General features: G+C 40.2%; 2 protein-coding genes across 4 annotated transcripts in view; one reads left to right on the top strand and one right to left on the bottom strand.

The window, feature by feature from the left end:
• The window catches only part of Nbea (neurobeachin), a 515,411-nt gene that overhangs the window by 146,908 nt on the left and 346,114 nt on the right, over positions 1-22,389 (bottom strand). For all 3 annotated transcript variants that reach the window (XM_087899501.1, XM_087899503.1, XM_087899502.1), the window contains exon 40: positions 10,789-10,925. In XM_087899501.1, coding sequence (XP_087755627.1) covers positions 10,789-10,925 — 137 coding nt within the window. The remainder of the gene's footprint in view (positions 1-10,788; positions 10,926-22,389) is intronic.
• On the top strand, positions 6,723-9,206 carry Mab21l1 (mab-21 like 1). Its single transcript, XM_048424580.3, has one exon. The coding sequence runs from the start codon at positions 7,279-7,281 to the stop codon at positions 8,356-8,358; it is 1,080 nt and encodes a 359-aa protein (XP_048280537.1). The 5' UTR covers positions 6,723-7,278; the 3' UTR covers positions 8,359-9,206.

The following is a 22,389-nucleotide window of genomic DNA, read 5'->3' as shown; positions in this document are numbered from 1 at the left end:
ACAGATTAATGAGAAAACAGAAAAAATTAATTCAATCTTTTACTATCTGAAACACTATGGCTGTGCGCGTGTGTGTGTGCGCGCGTGCGTGCATGTGTATCGCATGTGCAGGCTATTTTATAAACATTGAAAAGAATGTTTCCTAAGAATGGTTTAAGATTATTAAGAAAGCAATAACTTCTTTCTTAATAGGCCTGTAAGCTTGCATAACATTAAATTTTCAATTTTAATTGCAAACAAAAATATAAAACAGAAAGCATTTAAATAATTTGTATATCTTGGATCGGGGTAAAAGACTAGCTGTGTTCTTACAAGTTCCACTTGAGCTATCTGGGAGAGCAGCAGCATGAACAAAAATGTCTGTACTTGGACACTTTACTAATTCTTTGTTTGGTGTTCTTGACCATCTAAATTTAAGTAGCAATGTGCATTGATATGAAACTTGGATCCAAAGCATATGATGCAAGAATGTGCACACATTATTCAGAATTAGCTATAATTACTCCATAGGTTCATCTTACATCATGTAAAAGAAAGATTAACACAACTTCAGAGTAAAATGCAAATACTGAGAGTTTATGAGATTTCTTTCATGTGCCATAAAGATATTAAAAACCAAAAATGCCCCAAATATTGCTAATTCATTTGAGAGTTCACAGGATGGTACATTCATATGGAAACCTCACAGATCAGAATTGTACTGTTCGCAAATTATAGTTCAATACACCCTACTGTATTTTAAAAAGTTATTTCTATATGATTTTATGTATATGCATTTTATTTTATGTAGGCTTGTCTGTATGTATATATGTGAACCAAGTGCATGCCTGCTGCCTGAGGAGGCTAGTAAAAGGCACCAGTCCTCTGTGGAGCTGGAGTTACAGATGGTTTTGAGTCACTGTCACCATGTGGGTGTTGGGAATTGAAGCCAGGTCTTTTAGAACAGCAGCCATTGCTCTTAACCTCTGAGTCATCTCTCTAGCCCTACATGTAACTTTATGAATCAGATTTCATATCAAAGTAAAGCTAGTGTTTTCACTTAACAGGATTCTCAACTTTTACTTAAAAAAATACTCCATCTTTTAAATCATGATCTTAATTTTGATTTTAACTTTTTATTCAGAAAAATAAAAAGGTTATGCAGATTTAAAAGTATCAATTGCTTATCAATTCTACTTTCCACTTGATGTATTTAACATGGCACTATATAAAAAAATGTGCTTAAAAGAAATAGTACACATTGGTAAACTAAAATTTACATACTTGTATAGTGAGTATTGGCAGAAGGGAAAACCAAATATTATACAGGGGTCTGTTTGCAAACATTTGTCATATATATACGTGACAATTCCTATTTGTATACCAATATTTTCTATAAAATATTTGTCAATACATAAATGTGGTAAGGGGTGATCATTTTCTGTGATATAATTATTTTAAATTAGCACTTTAGTTAATAATTACTGAAAATTATAATAAAGCCCAATTATAGGAATGCTTTGGTCATTCAAAAAAACAAGTTCTAGACACTAAATAACAAAAGGGAGAGATTATTTTAGATCAGCACTCACTGAAGTTGATCAGTTAGAAACCATATTCTAGGCTCAAGGTCATGCTGAACATTTTCAGTGCCTTAATCATGCACAGTATGAAGTGGTAATAATGGCAGTGCAGGCCTAGATTAACAAGCTAATCACACCTGGTTCCACTGTTTTCTCTGAGTGCAATAAAAATGCAGCCTACCCAGAGCATTGGGGCTGCATTCACACACACTCATAAATTCTTGTAAATCCATGTTTGTTATTTGTTAGGGGTGTCCTTGTTTTTATTTGTTCATACAGGGGGAAAATGAAGTGATGAGTCCATTTATCCTGTCTGCTTAATTCTGTGATGTCTGAATGAAGAATACAGGCTAAGAATTAACAATAACAATTTTCGTTTCATCATAATGATACGGGGTATGTTACCAAGGATTCTGAGGAAGGACAGAGAGATCATCATTCCATGACACTCAAGCGAATGTAAATCTCATTGTCCAAAGACACTTGGAAGAAATCAGAGACATAATAATTACGAACAGTAAAAAAAAAATCTTTTCATTGATGAGTTTTCCCTCGACCTTTTTTCCTCCCCCTCCCCCATCCCAATTTACAGTAGCAACTTGAAATATCCTACACCTCTACGGACATATTCAAATGAAGGGAGGGAACAGAGACAATTACATACACCAGTTGGGCTTTTAATTCTGTTATCTATAAAACGGAAAGACTGGCTATCAGTCAAGCAGTGGTAGTGATCCTTAGACCTCTGCTTCCAACTGGCATCTTTAATCTCTAAGTTACTTTTCTTTTCAACACTTATTAATGCCAACAATAGGCAATAGTGTAGAGAAAAGCATTTGCCACTACAGATGTGAACATATGACTGTGCACTAGAGTAACAAAGAATACTGAGGCAATGGGCTCCCTTATTCAAACAATTTTTAAAATTAACCTCCATTCTTAGGGTGCTCAAACTGAAGAAACAGAACAGGTCTATCTCATATAAACATTGACCTTAATCTCCTGCCTTTGTGATGAACCTGACTTTCAAACACAAAATAATGACTTTAAGAAGTCCTCGAAACTTTCAAGCTAATTTGTTTTAGTGCTTTTATACCATAAGTCACAACAGAAAGAAAGACAGATATATGCCATCAAATTACCAGAAAAACGCCCTCTATTTTACTTTATTTAATATGACACATAAAGAAAACCCTGCACAAATATCTGTCTTTAATTTCTCTCGTGTAAAGAGGGACTACATGATGTTGGGCAGAAAAAAAAAACAGCTTGGGTACATTTTTAGAAAAGAGGAAAGGGAAGAAATCAGATGCATATAATGAGCCTTCAAAGCCATTCCAGCAGTAGAGATAAATAATTTAATAAAATCAACTTCATATTCTTTTAAAGTCTCCAGAGTAATAAGCACATATTAAAAAACAAAACTTTAACTTCATGAACAGTTGTGAGTAAACTAGCTGCTGGCAGATAATGAAAACACCGAGGACAGTGTGTATGTGAGCTCAGATCCCTTATGAGCTTCCAGAAAGTTGTCACTGGTGAAGTCAGTGAACTTGCAATTCAAGTTTAAATAGTCATTATCTGATGAGAGTTTACCAAGGCCAGTTGGACTGGGACTGAAAGAGGACGTGATCTAACCAGACTCTCCGAATTTGGCCGGATTCTCTGACTGTGGCTGACCCGAAGTCTTTCTGAAAAGCCATTGACTATGACACTGGGACCTGTTTCCTCTACATATAATGGATTTTGGGGATCCAGTCTGTTTGGACACTCACCTTCCTGGACCTGGAGGGAGGGGGAAGGAACTGGAACTTCCCACAGGGCAGGAAACCCTGACCGCCCTGGGGGACGAAGAGGGAGGAGGAGGGGGAGTAGGGGGAGTGGGAGGGTGTTGGGAGGGGGGGTGGAAATGGAAACTTTTATAATTTAATAAAATTTACTAAAAAAAAAAAATAAAAAAAATAAAAAAAAAATAAAAAAAAAGAAAAAAAAAATAAAAAAAAAAAAACAAAACAAAACAAAACAAAACAACAAAAAACCCAGAAACCTTAGGTTCTGTACCTCTGAACACAACACAGTTTTTCTTTACAGGAGACTGCATGAATGACTTTGCACAGGCCATGAAAGTGCACCCCCTCCGGGACAGTCACTCAGGAAGCTACGCTTCAGAAACAGTTGTCTTGTCCTTATTATTTGGGATGTTTCAAGTGTTAAAGTTCACAACACTTGTTTTATGTTCACAAGTATGGCTAGTTGTTATAATAACAGGCTTGTGTGTTAGCTGGATGTGTTTTCCCTAACTGTAATATTTTAAATCCAAGCTGCACTAGTTAAACCCTAAACATCATTCCAATGCAAGCATCTCAGTGGTTACATCATGAGATTCTTGGGTATTTCTTTTCCCTCCAATTAGGTCACTTTTCTTCAATTATCCTTCTATTATTAGCTCATGTCAAGGATGCCTACATGCATACCACTGGAAACAATTCACCATTTATGTCTAAAAACATGAGGCACACATAAGCTTTTCTTCTGATACTTCGTAAGACTATATTTTAAAAAATCGACTGGCATCAATCCAGTTCTTATACAGACTTTTCATACAATAAAACAGGTTTTATATCATTTGCGTATAACATCATCAGTTCAAACAATCCAATAAGTCGAATGATTTTTTAAATTAAAATTACGATAGTAGCTAAATAATTTACCAGTACAAAACATGTCTAATACCAAAACCTCGATTAAAATCAGGTGAACTACACAAAAATACATCGTTAATTTTAATTCCTCTCCATGGACAATTCAATTAAAGAAAGCATGGAGGGAAGGAAGCAGCCATCAGTGCAGTTTAGTTTTCCTTCAACAAGGAGGATGTTGAGATTGAGGAATGGATTCAGCTACAGGGGCAGTTCATTTCCCGGGCTCAGAGTAGCAGACGATCTGGGTAGCAGCAGCTAGAAAGACAAGCCAGTGTTGTTATTCTAAACTGCTGGGTCAACCCACAGCGACAATAGCCGCCGGGAGTCCAGTTTTATGCAAATCACTGCTAGCGTCGGGCGTGGTGGGTGCTTCTGGACCCGGTGGCCTGGCCTTCAAGAAACCTCACTACCCCGCAACATTCTAGGGCTAACGACTTTCGTGGTTCTCTTGCTCCAAGTGAAAAATCGTTAGGGAAGGGCCTCGGTTCCATCCATTAGTTTGCACAAAGTGCTTCGGTGTTTAGCTTCGCTTTAACCCAATTAAGCTGCACAGCGAGCCCAGAAAGATGCGCCACCTGCGCCAGGCTGCAGTCGGCGGCGACGGTATCCCAAATCCCTCTGTCGGACACAGGGAACTACCAGGGCCTCGGTGTTGATGCTACCTCGAGCTCCATAGGCCGGGTTGAGGCACCGAGGGCGCGATCTCGAGGGAAGGTCAGGGCCAAATATCCCTAAGCTACACAGAAGTCCCTGAACTCTAGGCCGGGGCCGCTCTAGGGTGGGGCGGCGGTGAGAGCAGAGTGGCACACGGGCACCGAGCGTGGTTCGCAGCAGTAGTGGAGAGTAGGGACACCCAGAAAGCTTTACAATTAGCCTGAGAGCAGATGAACCAAAGAGAGCTGGGGAACAAGCAAGGGTCGAGGGGAGAAGTTGCCTGGCGCACCCCACCCCGAGGACCTGCGCGTTCCCACTCCTTGCCGCACAGTTCTTTCTTGTTGGTTTTGTGCTCCGGGTTGCCTCCTTCAGCTGCCAAAAGGTAGCAGTGCGTTCACCCGCGACGCCTGCAAACTGGGGAGGGGCTTTGAGAATTCCTACTCCACTCTCCCAAGGGAAAAGAAGGTCTTGGGGGAATGGAATAAATGGCCATCCTAAGCCCCAAATATTAGACACTATTTTAATCTAAATCGGAATCTATTAGAGGTGGCCCCGTGACGTTTAAAAGTCGGGAGTCTTCAACAGGAGTCCATTAAAAGCCCTTACACAGGTGTTACTCTATCCTTATACTGGAAATCTTTTAATGCGAAACAGATCTCTGCACTAAAAGCAGGCAACTGAAATCTACTATGCAAGCCCTAATCACTCTTTCTTTAGCTCATGTGCACTGAGGACTCATCTGGTGATGGCACTGGCTAGCTCCCTAAAAAACCTCTTTAGCATTCCAAAAAGAAAAAAAAAGAAAGAAAAAAGAAAAAAGAAAAGAAAGAAAGAAAGAAAGAAAAACCTAAAGAAACAAACTCAAACCTGAAAGGTTACAAATTAATTTTTGAAGCCGTTGGCCATCTTCTCACAATCAAATTATGAAATTCCATAAGATTAGGAACCTATTGTTGGTCGCCACTAAAGATACCTGGGATGGGAGATCTGTCTTTATGTCTGCTTGAGCAAACAAGGTAGAAGGGCCACACCTTCAAGTTCTCAAGTTAAGCCCACTTCAGTGAATCGTCTAGATTCTGTCCAACACAGCTCATCTAAATCCCAAAGATCTTGTGGAAAGTATTCCCGAAAGAGCACCATACAGCTTTCACTGTGGTTTGTTATGTTAGCACTGGCCAACCCAGCTACAGACAAGGGGAACTGCAGATAGGTTGGTGAGCTTGTTTTAATCAGCCCTGTTTGACTGGGCAGATACTATCTACGGTACTCAGCGGTAATTTTTACATTCCTCTCAGTAAATGAAAATAGAGAAAACCTAGGTAAAAAGAGAACAGGTTTTGCCTAAGGTTTTGAAAAGTGTTCTGACTGGGGAACACCCAACATGGAGAAAAGCTGGAGAACTCTGAGATCTGAAGCTAGCAGTCAGTTAAGAAGCAAAACTTCTAGCGTGCATTAAAAAGATCCCAAGGATTAACACGCACTAATTACCTTACTCTAAATTTAAGCTAGTGACTTTGTTCTAAAAGGCTTCTTTGACTTCACTAATTGGTGAGTGACCACTGGTACACCTGGTAGCTCACCAGAGGTGAACAGACAAGCGGGCTTCATAGCACTGAGAGCCACTTCTCTTCGCCAAGTCTTTCCCAAGTGTCAATATGCTTCAAGTTATACCAAAGCCAGATTTCCTCTTGCTTTCCAACCTGTCTAGGTGGCCTGGGTGGTTTTCTGCCGGCAGCAGTTTCCTACCTTTGGTTTCTGGGCCTCTATCCACGAGGGGGGATTAATTAGCCGGGCTGAAGCTGGGGGAGGCTGTCGTGACGAGCCCAGTGGCGATTGGCCGCCCGCCTGCCTGGCCCTGCCTTTATAATTTCCACACGAGTGCATTTGGGCTTTTACACAAACCAACAGCAGCTTCTTCTGACAGACGCACACTCACCCCGACACACACTCGGCATACTTTTCCTCCGTCTGATTAACAGTCTTGCACACACCATGATTACGGGAAAACGTAAATAAATACGTAAAGGGGTGACTATTTTGACTACTGGAAGATCCTTGCGAGGATTCAGCGCAACTTTTGTTTTTATTACTGAGAAGGTGTTCTCTCCACGCATCTCTCTCAGAGGATTCTTTAGCGGAGGAGAGGGGGAGAGTGCAGCCTTTCACTTTAAGACCGGCTAGGCTCGCGGATAAAAGGCCGGCTGGGCAGGGCAGCCCCCACTGCAGCCTGACCGAAAGGCTAGGTGCCTTTTGCGCGTGGCCCCCTTTCACCACCGAAGTTGGCTCCAGCGCTAGCAGCCGCATTGGATCCCACAGCTTATTGTGAGACTCCGGTGTACAATCCGGATCTCTGCCCCAACATGATCGCGGCCCAGGCCAAGCTGGTCTACCACCTGAATAAGTACTACAACGAGAAATGCCAGGCCAGGAAAGCTGCCATCGCCAAAACCATCCGGGAAGTCTGCAAAGTGGTCTCCGACGTCCTGAAGGAAGTGGAGGTGCAGGAACCGCGCTTCATCAGTTCCCTCAACGAGATGGACAATCGCTATGAGGGCCTGGAGGTCATCTCTCCCACCGAGTTCGAGGTGGTACTCTATCTGAACCAGATGGGGGTGTTTAACTTCGTGGATGACGGCTCACTGCCTGGCTGCGCGGTGCTGAAACTGAGCGACGGGCGGAAGAGGAGCATGTCCCTCTGGGTGGAATTCATCACCGCCTCTGGCTACCTCTCCGCACGCAAAATCCGCTCCAGGTTTCAGACGCTGGTGGCTCAGGCGGTGGACAAGTGTAGCTACAGGGATGTAGTAAAGATGGTGGCTGACACGAGCGAAGTGAAACTGCGAATTCGCGATAGGTACGTGGTGCAGATCACCCCGGCTTTTAAATGCACCGGGATCTGGCCGCGGAGTGCTGCCCACTGGCCGCTTCCCCACATCCCCTGGCCAGGACCCAATCGGGTGGCAGAGGTCAAAGCCGAAGGGTTCAATCTGTTGTCCAAGGAGTGCCACTCCCTGGCCGGCAAGCAGAGCTCGGCGGAGAGCGACGCTTGGGTGCTGCAGTTTGCTGAGGCTGAGAACAGACTGCAAATGGGGGGCTGCAGGAAGAAATGTCTCTCCATCCTGAAAACCCTACGCGACCGCCACCTGGAGTTGCCAGGGCAGCCTCTCAACAACTACCACATGAAGACTCTGGTGTCCTACGAGTGCGAAAAGCATCCCCGGGAGTCGGACTGGGACGAATCTTGCCTGGGCGACCGGCTGAATGGAATTCTGCTGCAGCTCATCTCATGCCTGCAGTGCCGCCGGTGTCCCCACTACTTCTTACCGAACTTAGATCTGTTTCAAGGCAAACCGCACTCGGCTCTGGAAAACGCTGCTAAACAAACGTGGCGATTGGCAAGAGAGATCCTGACCAACCCAAAAAGTTTGGAAAAACTCTAGAGGATGATCTAATTCAGGGCCGTCAAGTTCACTCGGCTCAACGTCCTGACGAAATGAAAACTTCCTGGTTGATTCCTATTTCCTGAGACAGTGCAAACAATCTCTTCCTTTAAAAGGAGTAACAGCACAACATTTACGCATCATCTCACACACCCCTAAAAAGAGGAGAGAATGGAGTAGGGAAACACAGGAGAAAACCTACACCCACAAGCATCTTTATGCAGAAACTCCCATCTCCCCTGAAAAGTACACAAAACCCGAAAAGACCCAAAAAGACCTGAGCAACAACGCAAGACCTTGACCAACTCCATCAAAGGATTACAGCAATCTTGAGACTTAGGCGCATCTGCCTTTCAGTAAACAGGACCTGGATGTGCCATCGGAAGGAGCGAAAGGAGCGTGTAATGTATATTTTGATTTGTAATAAAAATTGTGATCTCATGTTGTCTTTGAAAGTGTGGATGTTGGTGTTTTGTGATTTGGTGAACAAAACTGAAATTGCCGTTTGGAAACTTCTAGACACTTTCCATGAACAAAGATGCATTTAAAGGTAGATTTCCTTCTGGTACTTAACCTGTCTGTGAAGTGTCTGAACTTTAAAAAAAAAGTTTACATTTTGTTTCAAATATATTGCTTGTTCTAACATTCCATAACTATACTTGAAATGTTATTTAAATATATTCAAAGGAATTTGAATTCAGCTTATATAATAACGCTTGAATATCTGAATTATATATATTTGAAAATGCACTTGAAATACACTGGATAATTACTTTTGTGATTTAGATTTTAATTTCTGTTGCTGATTTTATTTAATTAGAAGAAAATAAATGAAGTAAAATACCCAATTGTTGTGTCTCATTTTAAATTGTTTTCTGTCAGGAGAACTAATGGTTTCTTTTGAAAATCAACTCAATTCTTTTAAAGATTTTGACTAACAGGCTAATAAAATCACTAAAAATACACACTAAAGGGGCTCTTTTTTGAATAGCTATAGAAAATATTCATTTCCTCAGTTTCTAATTTACTAGCTGGCTCTTTTCTACAACTGACACATTTATAATCCACTTTTGAGACCCTGCTTCTGATTAGTATTTCTGTAGTTTTTTGACAATGTAAGGGGGGAAACCTACCATGAGCAATATTAGTGAATTTAAAAGCAGCAAATTCTAAAAAAATTAATTTAAGTTATAAAAACTCTGAAGTTTGTATATGAAATCCAAACAATAAAATGAACATATCTTTTAGCTAGTACACTTTATCACCCTATTTTAACACAACAGGAGTTATTAGAATAAATTAATCAGAAAACCACAATTTATTTTTACTACATAGGGAAAGCTAACGACAAAACATAAAGACAAGTTCTTGTTTAAACACAGCACACTCACACATCCCACACCCATGGCTTTAGGATTCTTTGGTAGCATCTTCCTGATCAACAAGTGCTGAGAGGCCTCCACTAAGGTTCTGCATTAGTTAACTCATGTGTCAGTAAACTTGAGAATTTTCCTTGTTCATTTACAAATAAGATTCTATAATGTGCCAATTCTGTGTATAACTTAAATATAAATAATAAGGCTCAAGTCTATTTTAGAAAAGTTTTGAAGTGACTTATAGGAAGCTCTTTTTAAAAAGATGGTAGAATATTCATTAGAATAGCCCATTATCTCAACCTCTTACCCTAAGAAGAAATTTACAAGACTAACAGTAAAATAAATAAGAAACCAGTGAAATGTATCTCAGAAGGGTGCTTGTCTGTAGGATTTCTCTGGAGGCCAGGGAGGCTAAAATCCACAAGGTAAGATTTAGATTATATGTATGCCATGTCAATGCTCCAAATGTGCGCCTTCTGGGATGGTTTGTGAGTACTAGTGTATGCTGTGTGTACATATAAATCAAAGTTTAGAAAGAATCTGCTTCTCCTCCTTTTAAATCCATATGTAAAATCCATTTAATTCAGGAGATGAAAAATGGATGTAATAATGGAAATGAAATTATATGTAAATGGCTCCTGCCCCAGTTTCATTATAACCTTTCAATAAATAATAATTCATATTGGAGTATATACTTTTGAAATTAAATGTGATGTTAACACAAAATTTCACAAGATCTATTCTAGTCTTTCCAGGAACTGCGCCACTGTACCCCAGAGATCTGGGAGAAACTCGCTTAAACACCAAATCTGCCCAAGTGCACATAAAGGCACATAGGAAGACTGCTCAAATGCACATGCTCTGTTACGTAAGTTTAGGATTTAAGCTCATTAATACTATCTTTAATTCTGAAAGAAACCGTGTGTTATTTCATTAATTTTATTTTCTATAAGAAAGATGAGAATATGTGTACCTCTTCAGTAATTTAAAACCAAGAAAAACTGAAAAACACATCCTGCCATGAAAGCCATCAATGCTGTGCAGTCTAACTCACTTTTGTGTCGATCTTCTTGAAGGCAGCATCATCCTCATCTACCTCAAAGTAGATTTCTGTTGTGGTGATGGAGAGAGTTCCTTTGGCCACCACCACAGGAGCAATGAGCTGGGCAGGGGTGCTGAGAACCACAGGGCCTGCAAGACAGGGGCAGTGAATCAGTCTGGGCCTCTCTGGTGCTCCTAAATTCCCTTCCAGAGAGTATAGTGAGGTTTTATTTTTTAAAGATGCACTAGGAAAAACTAACAATTTTATGCAAAGTCTTTTTATGTTAGGTAAGGTATGTTTAGCATCTATAAACCTTAAAACTGGACGAGTAATTCTATAAAAACTCAAGAATTCAGGGTGTTGAATAAGAAATCCATAACATGCAAATTTGCAGCCTCTGCCTAGAAATCTACATGGTTGGTGAGGCACTGCCTTTATCCGACTTACAAATGCTGATCAGAACGGATGCTTCCTGTGCTCTGCTTCTCCAAGGAACATGACTTGCTCTCCAAGAGACCCTAGGCAGTGAGTAATGCCCCCAAAGACCAACCATCTCATAAGTCAATCCTTTTGGCAGCGCCTCGACCCCCAAGGAGAGGTGATAGAGGCGAAAGGTTTGGAAAGCAACTAAATATACAAATCCCAAGGGCTAGTATTTTACGGAAGGATTGTTTTAATTTTGGCGTGCTAAGGTGGTACATTCACTACTGGGAGTACAAAGCTACTGGGTTCTTATGAAGGAAATAACGAAAACCTTGGCCGTCATTTTCTCACCAGAGCACACCAAAGATGAAAATGTGAGAAAAACGCCGTAACAAAACCGTTCTCGGAAAGGGGGTTAGAAAGTGGAATTTCTCATCTTTTGGAACCAGAGAAATAAGGATTCAATAGATTTTTGTTAAGTTTGCGTACCAGATAGAGTGCTCACTCCGAATTTCTTCAATTATAACAATGATTCGAGGGGAAATTACTTGAAACCCCTTTCTCTTCTCGCTATTGGTCTAAATATACGACAAAGAATTCAGAAATAACGTGGGCTTTGTTGATTTCTCTTAGGTTCTAGGGAGCAAGTAACAGAACCCAGTCATTAATGCCCGCCCTTTGCTGCACACAGCAGGAGACAGGCAAGCGGGGAGTCTCGCGCGCTCGCTGCAGGCCCGGGCCTGAGCCGGGAAGGTTCGTGGAGCCAGCGGTCCGGAGCCCGGCTATTTCTGAGAGGAGACTCGGAGGCCTAGGCCGGCTTTGGTGCGGTTTACTGAGTCTGGTCCGCAGCAGACTAAGTGGGGTCGCCTTCAGCGGTGCTACTGCCTGGCAGAGTAGCAAAGCGGTGCCGGGCTCCGGGTGCCGCCAGCGGAGTTGGGTCCTCAGCTACTCGCCGAAGGTTTTTTTCTTTTTTTCTTTTTTTTCCAAGGGGCGAGGCGGTCGGTCTGGAGCGCCACTTTAAAGGCTCATCAATCTTAATCTAGGTTGCTCAAGTAATTATGCTCGAATCTCTTGTACGATTACAAGTGGATTTGGGTTTCTATTCCCCAGACCCTCCTTTGTGTTTATTGGAGGGTCCGCGCTAGCCGGCGCCTCCAGCCCCCGGGGCCCTCCTCGGATCCCCCGCGCCCGCCCGCGGGTTCGAACCGCTCCCTTAACCCTTGCGCCTCCGCAGCGCGGCACCCGGCGCGGGTTTCCTCGTTCCCGGTCCAAAATGTTTTGTTGTATTCACATTTGAAACAGTATTAAACAACTGGGGCTTGGCAAAAAGACAAACAAACAAACAAACAACCACTACCTAGGAAAGTTCATTCTAAACACCGACGAGCAAGCTTTAGATTTTTAGAAGTCTGACATTTGGAAAAAAACAATGGTCCAAAAACATTAAAGATGGCGAGCTGCTTCCTTCTCCTAAAAAGTAATTTAACATATCCAAACAACAAATTTGTTTGAAACTGGAAAAAAATAAAAAAGATCACGAGTGGAGTTAATCAAACTACTATACTCTCTGGTTTACTGAAATACTGCACGAATTTTACGAAAACAGCTCGGGAGTTTTTTAGCTGGGAACATATTTCTAAAACGGAACTGCGCTTCCTTTTGATTCTTCTCTAATTTTTCTATTGAGTTGAGATTTTCTGGGAGTTTATAAAAGGATTTCTTTAAGAAAGACACATCACGGAACATTCAACCTTAGATGCATGTCCCCCCCCCCCCCCCCAACCCCTGCAAATCTCCAATTACAACTCCCAATTCCGTAGATTGTTGGAGGAGTGCAGGGCCTTTTTGTTGTAGCCTCCGGGGAGCAGAGCAGCCAGAGAGCACACAGTTAATCCACTGCAGCAATAGAGAAAGGGGATTAGCTTTAATCCCCTTCGGGGAGCCTCTGGATTTTAGGGATCCTATATTAAAATGTTTACATAAAGCACAATCACAAGCCAGCATGTTTTCCATATGGTACCAAATGATTTAGAAACCTGGGATCTTTTTCCAGAGTGTTTTGAAGGGCAGTATCCCTGGTACTAGGAGATACTTATCTACCGACTTCATTTCTAGCGCCCCTCCCCCATCTCAGCACTATGGGTTTAACCTCCAGAACTTTTCTTGGTATTGTGAATTGAGAACTGACTGTAAATACATCCATTCCAATAGCTACCCTAATAATGAAAGAATAAATTACAATGATGTCCTCAGCACACACAGAACAGTAATGTTACAAAATGTAAAAGGTCTATTCCTATTATATTGGCACATATGATAACTTAAGACTCTCCCATTAATTTAAAACTCTACCATAAATAATGATAATTAAAAACAAACAACAAAGCAAATGCTATTTCTTACATTGGCCATGGGTCCATGACGGCTTTTAGAGGCAGGCTAGGGGTGCTTCTTGCCATTATTCTCGAACCAGAGCCACAAGGTATCAGAAAGGAGCCGAGAAGAGCTTTCTTTTTGAGGCCATGCTTCTTCCAAAGACATAGTAAACCTCACTGTATACTGACGTGTCATAAGTATATATGCTCATGGAATGTATTTTATTTCCAGACAGGGCTTCTTTGTGTAACAGCCCTGGTTGTTCTGGAACTTGTTTCGTAGATTGCCTGCTCCTGCCTCCCAAGTGCTGGGACTAAAGGCTTGTGCCACCACACATAGCCACTGAATATATCTGAAAAGAATGCCATTGATATATTTTTAAAAGAATGCTAATTACTTGTGAGTTTGGATTATGTTGCTGAAAAATCAAAACTCCAAGGCTAGAAATCAATAAAAAAAACACATTAGCATCTCAATACAACCTTACAATTTACAAAAGTCTTTCTTTCCCATCTCCATTGAGGTAAAGGTCACACTATTCACAGAAACTGGGCTCTAGATGTCACAATGATGTGCACCTGCAACAGAACCGCAGGGTCACTGCTTACTGTAAGGGAAGAGGAGTGGCAATTTTGGGGGCCCGAGTGGCAAAGGACTAATTGTAGGATCAGGACCTCGGTAGGTATTTGTAGAATTTCATGACTCTAGCGGGAACTGGTTACTGTATTAACACTCTTTCAATACAAGCTAAGGCTGTAAGGAAGCAGCATTTACCCACATCAGCCAGGAGAGGGGGTGTTTAGTGTTTCTTGACCTTCCTATTGTCTGAGCTTAGATCAAATTATTAAGTTGTCTATTGTGACATCATAGATGATGGTGTTGTGTGATGTTTATGTTCAGCTCAAGAGCACCCTGGCTTAGCTGTGCCCTCCAGACCAGCTCCCGGAAACACCAAGGCCAGTTCCCACAGATCAGAACTGCTTTTCTGTGCTCTGATGCAGGATTTAATTATGTTTTAGGAGGGTAAAAAGAGTCCTAGCTATCAAAAGCAAGTATGGCAACTGCATTTGCAGATAGTACTAAACTTCATTTACCAGTTCTAACACAAAGATATATAGAGGCAAACAAGTTGATGTTCAATTAAAGGCAGTTAGACTTAGCAGATAAGACATATGATGGCAATTACTTTATTTAGGGCATGTACAGTTGCAGTGTATGCTGGAATCAGCTGAATTTCTCTCTCTCTCCTTATCATCATCATTTATTATTACTATTATTATTATTATTATTATTGAGACAGGGTTTCTCTGTGTAGCCCTAGCTATCCTTTGATGCATTCTTGTAGATCAGGCTGGCCTCAAACTCAGACATATGCCTGCTTCTGCCTTGTGAGTGCTGATATTAAAGGCATGCGACACCATTGCCCAGCTAATATTTCTTACATTTAGCTAATCTGATAGCTGTTGTATTTAGATTGATTTAAAAAAGACTAAAATATGAACAAGCAGTAAATATTTACAGTTGATTTTGTAATAATGCGACAAAATTTCAGAGGAAATGAAAGTGTGGATAGCAGAATATGGCCAAAATACTGACCACAATCACTACTTTATGGAATCTTTAAATATGTTGCTAGGAAAAGTAGGGGGGAAATCTAAGAAAAAGAAAAAGATTAAAGGGCTTTAAATTTCAAAAGCATATGGGGTCGTGCACTTCAGTTTTAGTGATATTTTCCCCAGAACCCTCATTACACAGTGCTCCCAAACAGTCCCACTGTGAGTACACAAGCTTGTACCCAGAAAGTGGCCTTTGATGCTTCTTGGTGCCTTCTTGAGTTCCCTCTGTCTTAAACATTGAGTTTAACAGTAATAGATCATTCCCACATTTCCTTGCTTTCCTGAGATGACGATTTGATGCTTGGAACACATATTAATCTCTGGAGTTCTGAGAACATCTATCTCTGAAAAGAGTCAACTTACCACAGACTGAAACAGTTGTGAGAAAAATGAGAGAGCTCTTTTAGAACATGCAACTCAACATTGCATTTTAGCATAATGTTTGTTCAGCATGGCAGAGAACCTGCTTACTACTGTTATTGAAAGCTACATCTTATTTAATGTGCCTGCAATGAGGAATCAGGTACCAAGAGACAATCTGGTTGATCTTAACTTTATCCTTTCACTTGTATGCCCCAATTTATTTGGCAAACAATTCTTTGACCATATATGTGTGTGTATAAAATTATGTATATTAACAATATAATAAATATATAGTCTTTTCTACAAGGACTATCATGAATTTTGGAAAGAAAAGCTTTAAAAAGCACATAATCCAGATACAATAGCACTGAGATGTCCTCAACAAAAACCTTATTGAAAAGCAGTGGTCACTTTGGGGCTCTTGTGATAATCTACCCTCCCAGGTGAGGGGACGAGATTTATGTTTCAAGTTATATTATACTTAGTTCGACATATGGGAGACATCTTTCATCTTCTGGAATTAGAACTCTTTTATGGCATCAGGATGTCATTTTGTATCTGGAAAGAGTAAATTCCTTTTAGACTAGATGTGTGAATAAAGCAGATGATGTGAGTTAGAGTTATATGGACAGGAGGCTTAGGACCCTAAACTCTACTTTGGGCTCATCCTAGTCAGGCTTCATTTTCCCAGGGCTCCTGGCATATTTTCATTGCAGCTCTTATAAAATATTGAACATGCTGCTGATCTATTCCTTCAATTCACAAGGAGCAACCTGAAGATGGACATATCTTCTTCACTGAACACAGAACTTACTCACAGAGTGCACTCTGCATTTATAGAATACAAAAATGACACATATCACCATTTCATTTGTATGTAACAGTAGAAGTCTCTTAAAATACCAGATAATATTTTTTTGTGATTTATTCCAAATTGTTATTTAAAAGCATAAGCAAGAGTGGGAAAAATAAAAATGAAAAAAATATACTAAAATCCAATGGGACTTATACCTGATTATTCTATTTAGACCCATATATATTATTCATCAAAATGGCATAATTTTATAACTGCCACATTTTTCTTAGCACACAATTTGATTCTTCTTTGGAAATTAGATGCAGAGGCACTTAACTCAGCCTCCATTCATTCAAGCAATCAACAAAAAATAATGACTGTCTGTTGAATTCTTTTGGGAACTAAAGGGAATAGAGTAATGTATAAGGCACGGATTTCATAATGAAGGACCTTTATGGGGTAAAAATATGGGGTAAAATACTAAAGAAATGTGTATAATGTGTATGAATAATTAAGTCAGAGAAAAGAGAAGGGCTCAACTGAGTATTGTATAAAGCACAGCACATAAATTAATCTTATTTGTTCCTTTCAGTAATGCTATGTGTCAGCTACGAATACTGTCCTCATTCTACAAATGAAAACGAAGGTAGTTTAGTCCACATCACAGGTAGGATTTATATATGATGTAAAGTTAGGTTATATATCCTCATGTGTGCTACCTCCTATCAAAGAAGAGGTAGAGAAGAACCCTATGGACAGTCCTTGAAGTGTAACAATTTTCACTGAGGTGATGGTAGTTGGTATGGAATTTGCAGGAATGGCCACTCCATGAGGTGTGATGTGTGGGTATGACAGCAAGATAATGTAGGGGAGAATTTTAGGGATGAACACACAGAGCTGCAAATGGCATGATCTTGAAATCTGTTTGACTGAAGAGCAAGACGAGGAAGGGAGAGGACACTGAGAAAGCATACATAGCTTTGGGTGTCAGATCTGCTTCGATTATGGCAGTAGAGGCCAGATATTGCGGTGTACAGCAGAGGGGAGGGTGTACATATTCCTTTGAGAAGCCTGGCAAATACAAGGCCTCTTCTTAGGAGAGGTCATCCTCTGCAACAGTGGTTCTTGACTTTCCTCATGCTCTGACCCTTTAGTACAGTTCCTTATGTTGTGGTGACCCCCAGCCATAAAGTTATTTCATTGCTACTTTATAATTTTGCTATTGTTATTAACTGTGATATAAATATCTGATATGCAACATATCTGGTATGTGGCCCCCCAAAAGGTCTTGACCCACATGCTGAGAACTGCTGCTTTATAAGCATCCATCCTGGTTTATAATAATCATATTTTGGAGAAAATTAAACATTGCATTTGCCTTGATGTCTTCCTCTAGCTGAGGGCTTTCTGTACCAACTTAGCCTCATCTCCTTCTGCTCATTTTCTCAGAAATGATCTTCCTTTCTCTTTGCAAGTCAGCTGCTCTCTCTGCTTTCCGTGCTTGATGTCACCCTCCCCTGCCACCTCAGCTGCTGTCTTATCTGTGCCCTCTCTTGTTTTTCTCTCCTGTTCAGTTCTTTGGCTATACTCCCACCTGGCCTGCTGCCAGGGTGTCTGGAAAATGCACTATGGTTAATAAGTTCTCACAGTTAGGAAACAAAATTGTAACCTTTTGATATTACTAGAATCTTTCAGACACACTTTCTGAGGGGATTGCTTGTGCTAGTGGCTTTAAAAAATACCTACGTTCCAAGGAACATCAGGTTGAAATTGCTGAAGCAGGACCTTGACGTCCATGGCGTATGACTGTCCTGCTGGCTTCTGGCTTGGCCTCTGCAGTGTTGCTGACAGCTCTCTTCACTGGCTGGAAGCCTGCTGTTCCTTGGAGCTCTGCAGCTGGTCTGAGACTCTCTACTCTCTATATTATCCATTTTCTTAGTGACCTTGGTGGTCTAAATTGTGAACTCCAAGCCTAACCCCGCTTTCTAACTTTAGATCATTAATATCCTTTTGAAAAGCTTGTAAATCCAACAGACCTAGCCAAACAGACAGGTCCTCGAGAGCAGGGACTCTATCATGTATCTTTTTATTCCATGTTCATCATGGCTTACACATCTAAGAATAATCAATATTTCTATTTGATTGGGTTGGAGAACCACATCCAACTAGAATGAAATTGGAGTAAGGATTCAAAAATGTTGGTTAAATATCACATGTCCTCCCAGCTCTTGCCTTTACGACAGTGTAGCCCTGGCATCTACTATTGTAAGCTATTCTCTCTTTTTAAAGTGATGACAGAATTTATTTGTGTGTGTGTGTGTGTGTGTGTGTGTGTGTGTGTGTCTGTGTGTCTGTGTGTGTGTGCGCGCACACACCCGCGCGTATTCCTATGGTATGGATGTGGAGGACAGAGAACAGCTTGTCAGAATTGGTTCTTGGGGTTGGAAACATACAGCTCAGTGGTTAAGAGGTTTTGAGTTCAATTCCCAGCAACCACATGATGGCTCACAATCACGTGCAATGAGATCTGGTGCCCTCTTCTGGTCTGCAAGGACACATACAGGCAGAACACTGTATACATAATAAATCTTAAAAAAAAAAATTAGTTCTTGTTTTTCATGATGCAGGTTTTGGAGACTGAACTCAGGCTGCCAGATTGGTGGCAAATGCCTTAATTCACTGAGCTATCTTGCTGGCTCTGTTCTTTCTCTCTCTCTCTCTCTCTCTCTCTCTCTCTCTCTCTTTTTCTTTCTTTCTTTTCTTAAAGTCTACTTTACAATATAGATGGCAATAATCCACTTAATTGCTTTGTTAACTAACTGAAAGGTTCAAGAAAACACAGTGCTATGATGAAATGAATAAAGGTGCCTGGAAACAAAGAACAGTAGATTAACATTTTGGCTCCAAGTCTCTTAGGCTGAGCTGGTGGGTCAGTGCTCTCACTGCTGAAACATAACTTCTAAAATTCATTATGCATTCTAAGCCACACACTGTCACTTCTCAGCCTCTGATACCGTCTCCTCTTAGGAACTGTTAATTGTCTCCCACCCACATTTACATTTAGTTACATCATTTTTTCTTCTCAGAAAATATTGGTTAGTAAGTGGAGACCTCAAATCCAATTTTATTTTTATTTTAGTGTTTATTTCCTTTATTTATTTTATATTGACTTCAATTTCCCTTTCCTCCTCTCTTCCCAGTCCCCTGCCAACTCCCTTTTGCCCCCATTCCATTTCTTCATATCTATTCAGAAAACGGAAAATTCAAATTTAGATTCAGAATTTATCTCTTTGCTAATCAGTCTCTCTTTGAATTCCTGACTCACATATATGCTGAACTGGAGAAGCACTTTAACTGTTTTTAGGTGGTTGATAAGCTAGTAATATAAAATGAAAGAAAAATGTAACTTATGAATAAAAAATTAACAAAGAATACTTCAATCATAAAATTGCCTGAATATTTTGTCTGAAAAAATTTCAAGCAATAATAATTTAGACAGCAAATTCATTCAAATTCTCTTTTCTTTTACAGTTTAAAAAGGTCTAGATCTATTTTCTTTTTCATTAAAAAATAAATTAATCTTTATTAATTTTAAAAAATGCATACATATAAGTCTGTCTGTATGCAATGTTCATGTGGGTGCCTGGGGGCGGGGCAGAAGAGAGCATTAGATTCCCTGGGGCTGAGTTTAACAGGCCATTGTGAGCCACCTATTGTGGTTGCTGGGAACCAAACTCAGTTTTTCTGGAGGGAAGGTAGGACTCTTAACCTCTGAGCATGTCCCAAGTCCTGAGTCTTGTCACAGTACTATCTGAACCTACACAATATATTCTGCTGGAGTGTTTGTAATCTGCTTGTCATAAAAAATTCTTGTTCTGTAGGCTAAGTGGTTATGGGCATGGGCTTTCTATAGGCTCCAGCTTCTGTATGCAGCATTAAGTTACAGGAATAAATATGGCTCAAAACTCTGTTGTGAGTGAACAGGGGAAAGTGCTCTTTAACCTAAGTGTTGCAGCATTGCTAATGTTTCTCAAAGAGAAGACCAGGGCACTCCTGCCTTGCAGACCAATTCTCCTCTGCTCCGAGATGCTAGTGTGACCAGTCTGCTCATTGGAAAGCAGCTCCTTATCTCACATTCTCCTCCAAGTGTATCAAAGAACAAAATTCAAGTACTTCTATTAGGCAATTAATATCTTCATTCATGTTCTCTCTAAAACCTGTAACATGTGGAAGCTTGGTGCCCCATATACAGGGAGCCATAGTCTACTAATTAGTTAGATGATTACTGTTACGTTTTTCAGATTAGTGGTTTGATGGTACATTCTTAGAAATTATACGGAGAAAGAAGTGAAAAAAAAACTGTTTTAACCAAAACAGTGTATTAGGAAAAAAGGTCTTACTATTGGGTTTTATAAGACACTTGATCAAAGTATGGCTAATTCTTAAAATAAAAGATATGTGAGAATTTTATATATGATTTGAAGCATGGCTAATGTATAATTGACACAGTTAAATTGTGTCCTGTTATTATAGTTTAAAATTTGTAGTCAGGTTAGCAGGACTGTTATTGCTATTAAGAATAGTTTAAATATGTTTTATAGATTACAGAATTCATGGTTGACGAGGACATACACTTTTGTAAACATAGGACTGTACCTACACAATATAATGTCTGAAGGTCTACACTGACTTGTGGACCTTTTGAGAATAACGACAAGAATCAAAGAACACCAGGTATTCAAGATGGGGCTTTTATTTTACAACTCTGTACCGAATAATAAAATCAGTTATAATGTTAACTATTTTAGTTTTTTGCAAGAAATGGGCACGTGAATGTTATCTCTAGGTGACCGGTGAATTGTTTGAAGTGGTATGTGAACCCTTTGGGTATGCTATTTATGACTGGTAAAGCAACTTCCTAATTCAAAGAGAAAGAAAAAAATAGACTTAGGAAGTCTCGTAAGGCTTTCCCAACATCAAATAGCTTTTACTAAACAACGTTTTGATGAGTTAAGTGTGAGTGAGTCAGGAACATATGGATTAAATTTCCCTTGAAATACACATGCCTTTCAAAATGGGGTAGGGGGAGTCCTGAGTTAAATACATTTTAGAGAATCCAGAATGTCTAAGAGACATCTTTCTCTGAATACAAATATTGGTAAATAAATTCTAGTTAGAATATATACCTAAAATCACATAAGAATACATGTGAAAGATTCTTAAATATATGTGTGCTGGTGAGACAGGCAAATGCATTCTGATCATCATGTAAGAACTGTATCACATGGAAGGGGCAGCCTGGTCAGGGGACCGAGACAGAGGGACTGCACTGAAGTGTGGAACAGTGTCTTCTTTACTTTATACTTACCCACTTCCACTCAAAAGTTAGATATCTGTGCTTCTGACACTTGGACTTGTTTTAAATAAACAAATTCTCTAAAAATTCTTGGGTTGTAGCATTATGTTGTTTCTTATTTTATTTTCCTAGTCTTGGTTTTTCACTCTTCCATGTGTTGCATATGTCCCAGCATCCACTTCTCTAGCTCAGTGGTCAGGAACACTAAATAAACACAGAACTTATTTCTAGAGAGGAAGAGGGAGGTTCTGGGACCCTGCAAACGTTTTCCTAGGTTTGTTCTTATTGTGTATCTCACTCTTTATTCACAGAATTCATGTTTCCCAAATTTCAGAATTGTTTTTTTTAAATATTTACTTATTTATTATGTATGCAGTATTCTGTCTGTGTGTCTGCCTGCATGCCAGAAGAGGGTACCAGACCCCATTACAGATGGTTGTGAGCCACCATGTGGTTGCTGGGAATTGAACTCAGAACCTTTGGAAGAGTAGGCCATGCTCTTAACCTCTGAGCCATCTCTCCAGCCCCCCCCCCCCAAATTTCAGAATTGTAAGAAACAGGGTGTGTGTACAAATACTTGTATAAAGGATGATAAGCCTCTTACTTAAAAAAAAAATCTACCTAAAAAGTCCAGCTTACACTGTAATATCCTTGTCCCAGCACTGCTATTAAAAAAAAACTAC

Source organism: Myodes glareolus, chromosome 20 (genome assembly GCF_982192425.1).
Source record: "Myodes glareolus chromosome 20, mMyoGla1.1, whole genome shotgun sequence".
NCBI lineage: Eukaryota > Metazoa > Chordata > Mammalia > Rodentia > Cricetidae > Myodes > Myodes glareolus.
Note: the sequence above shows the minus strand (reverse complement) of the source record. Positions and strands in the feature narration are given on the sequence as shown.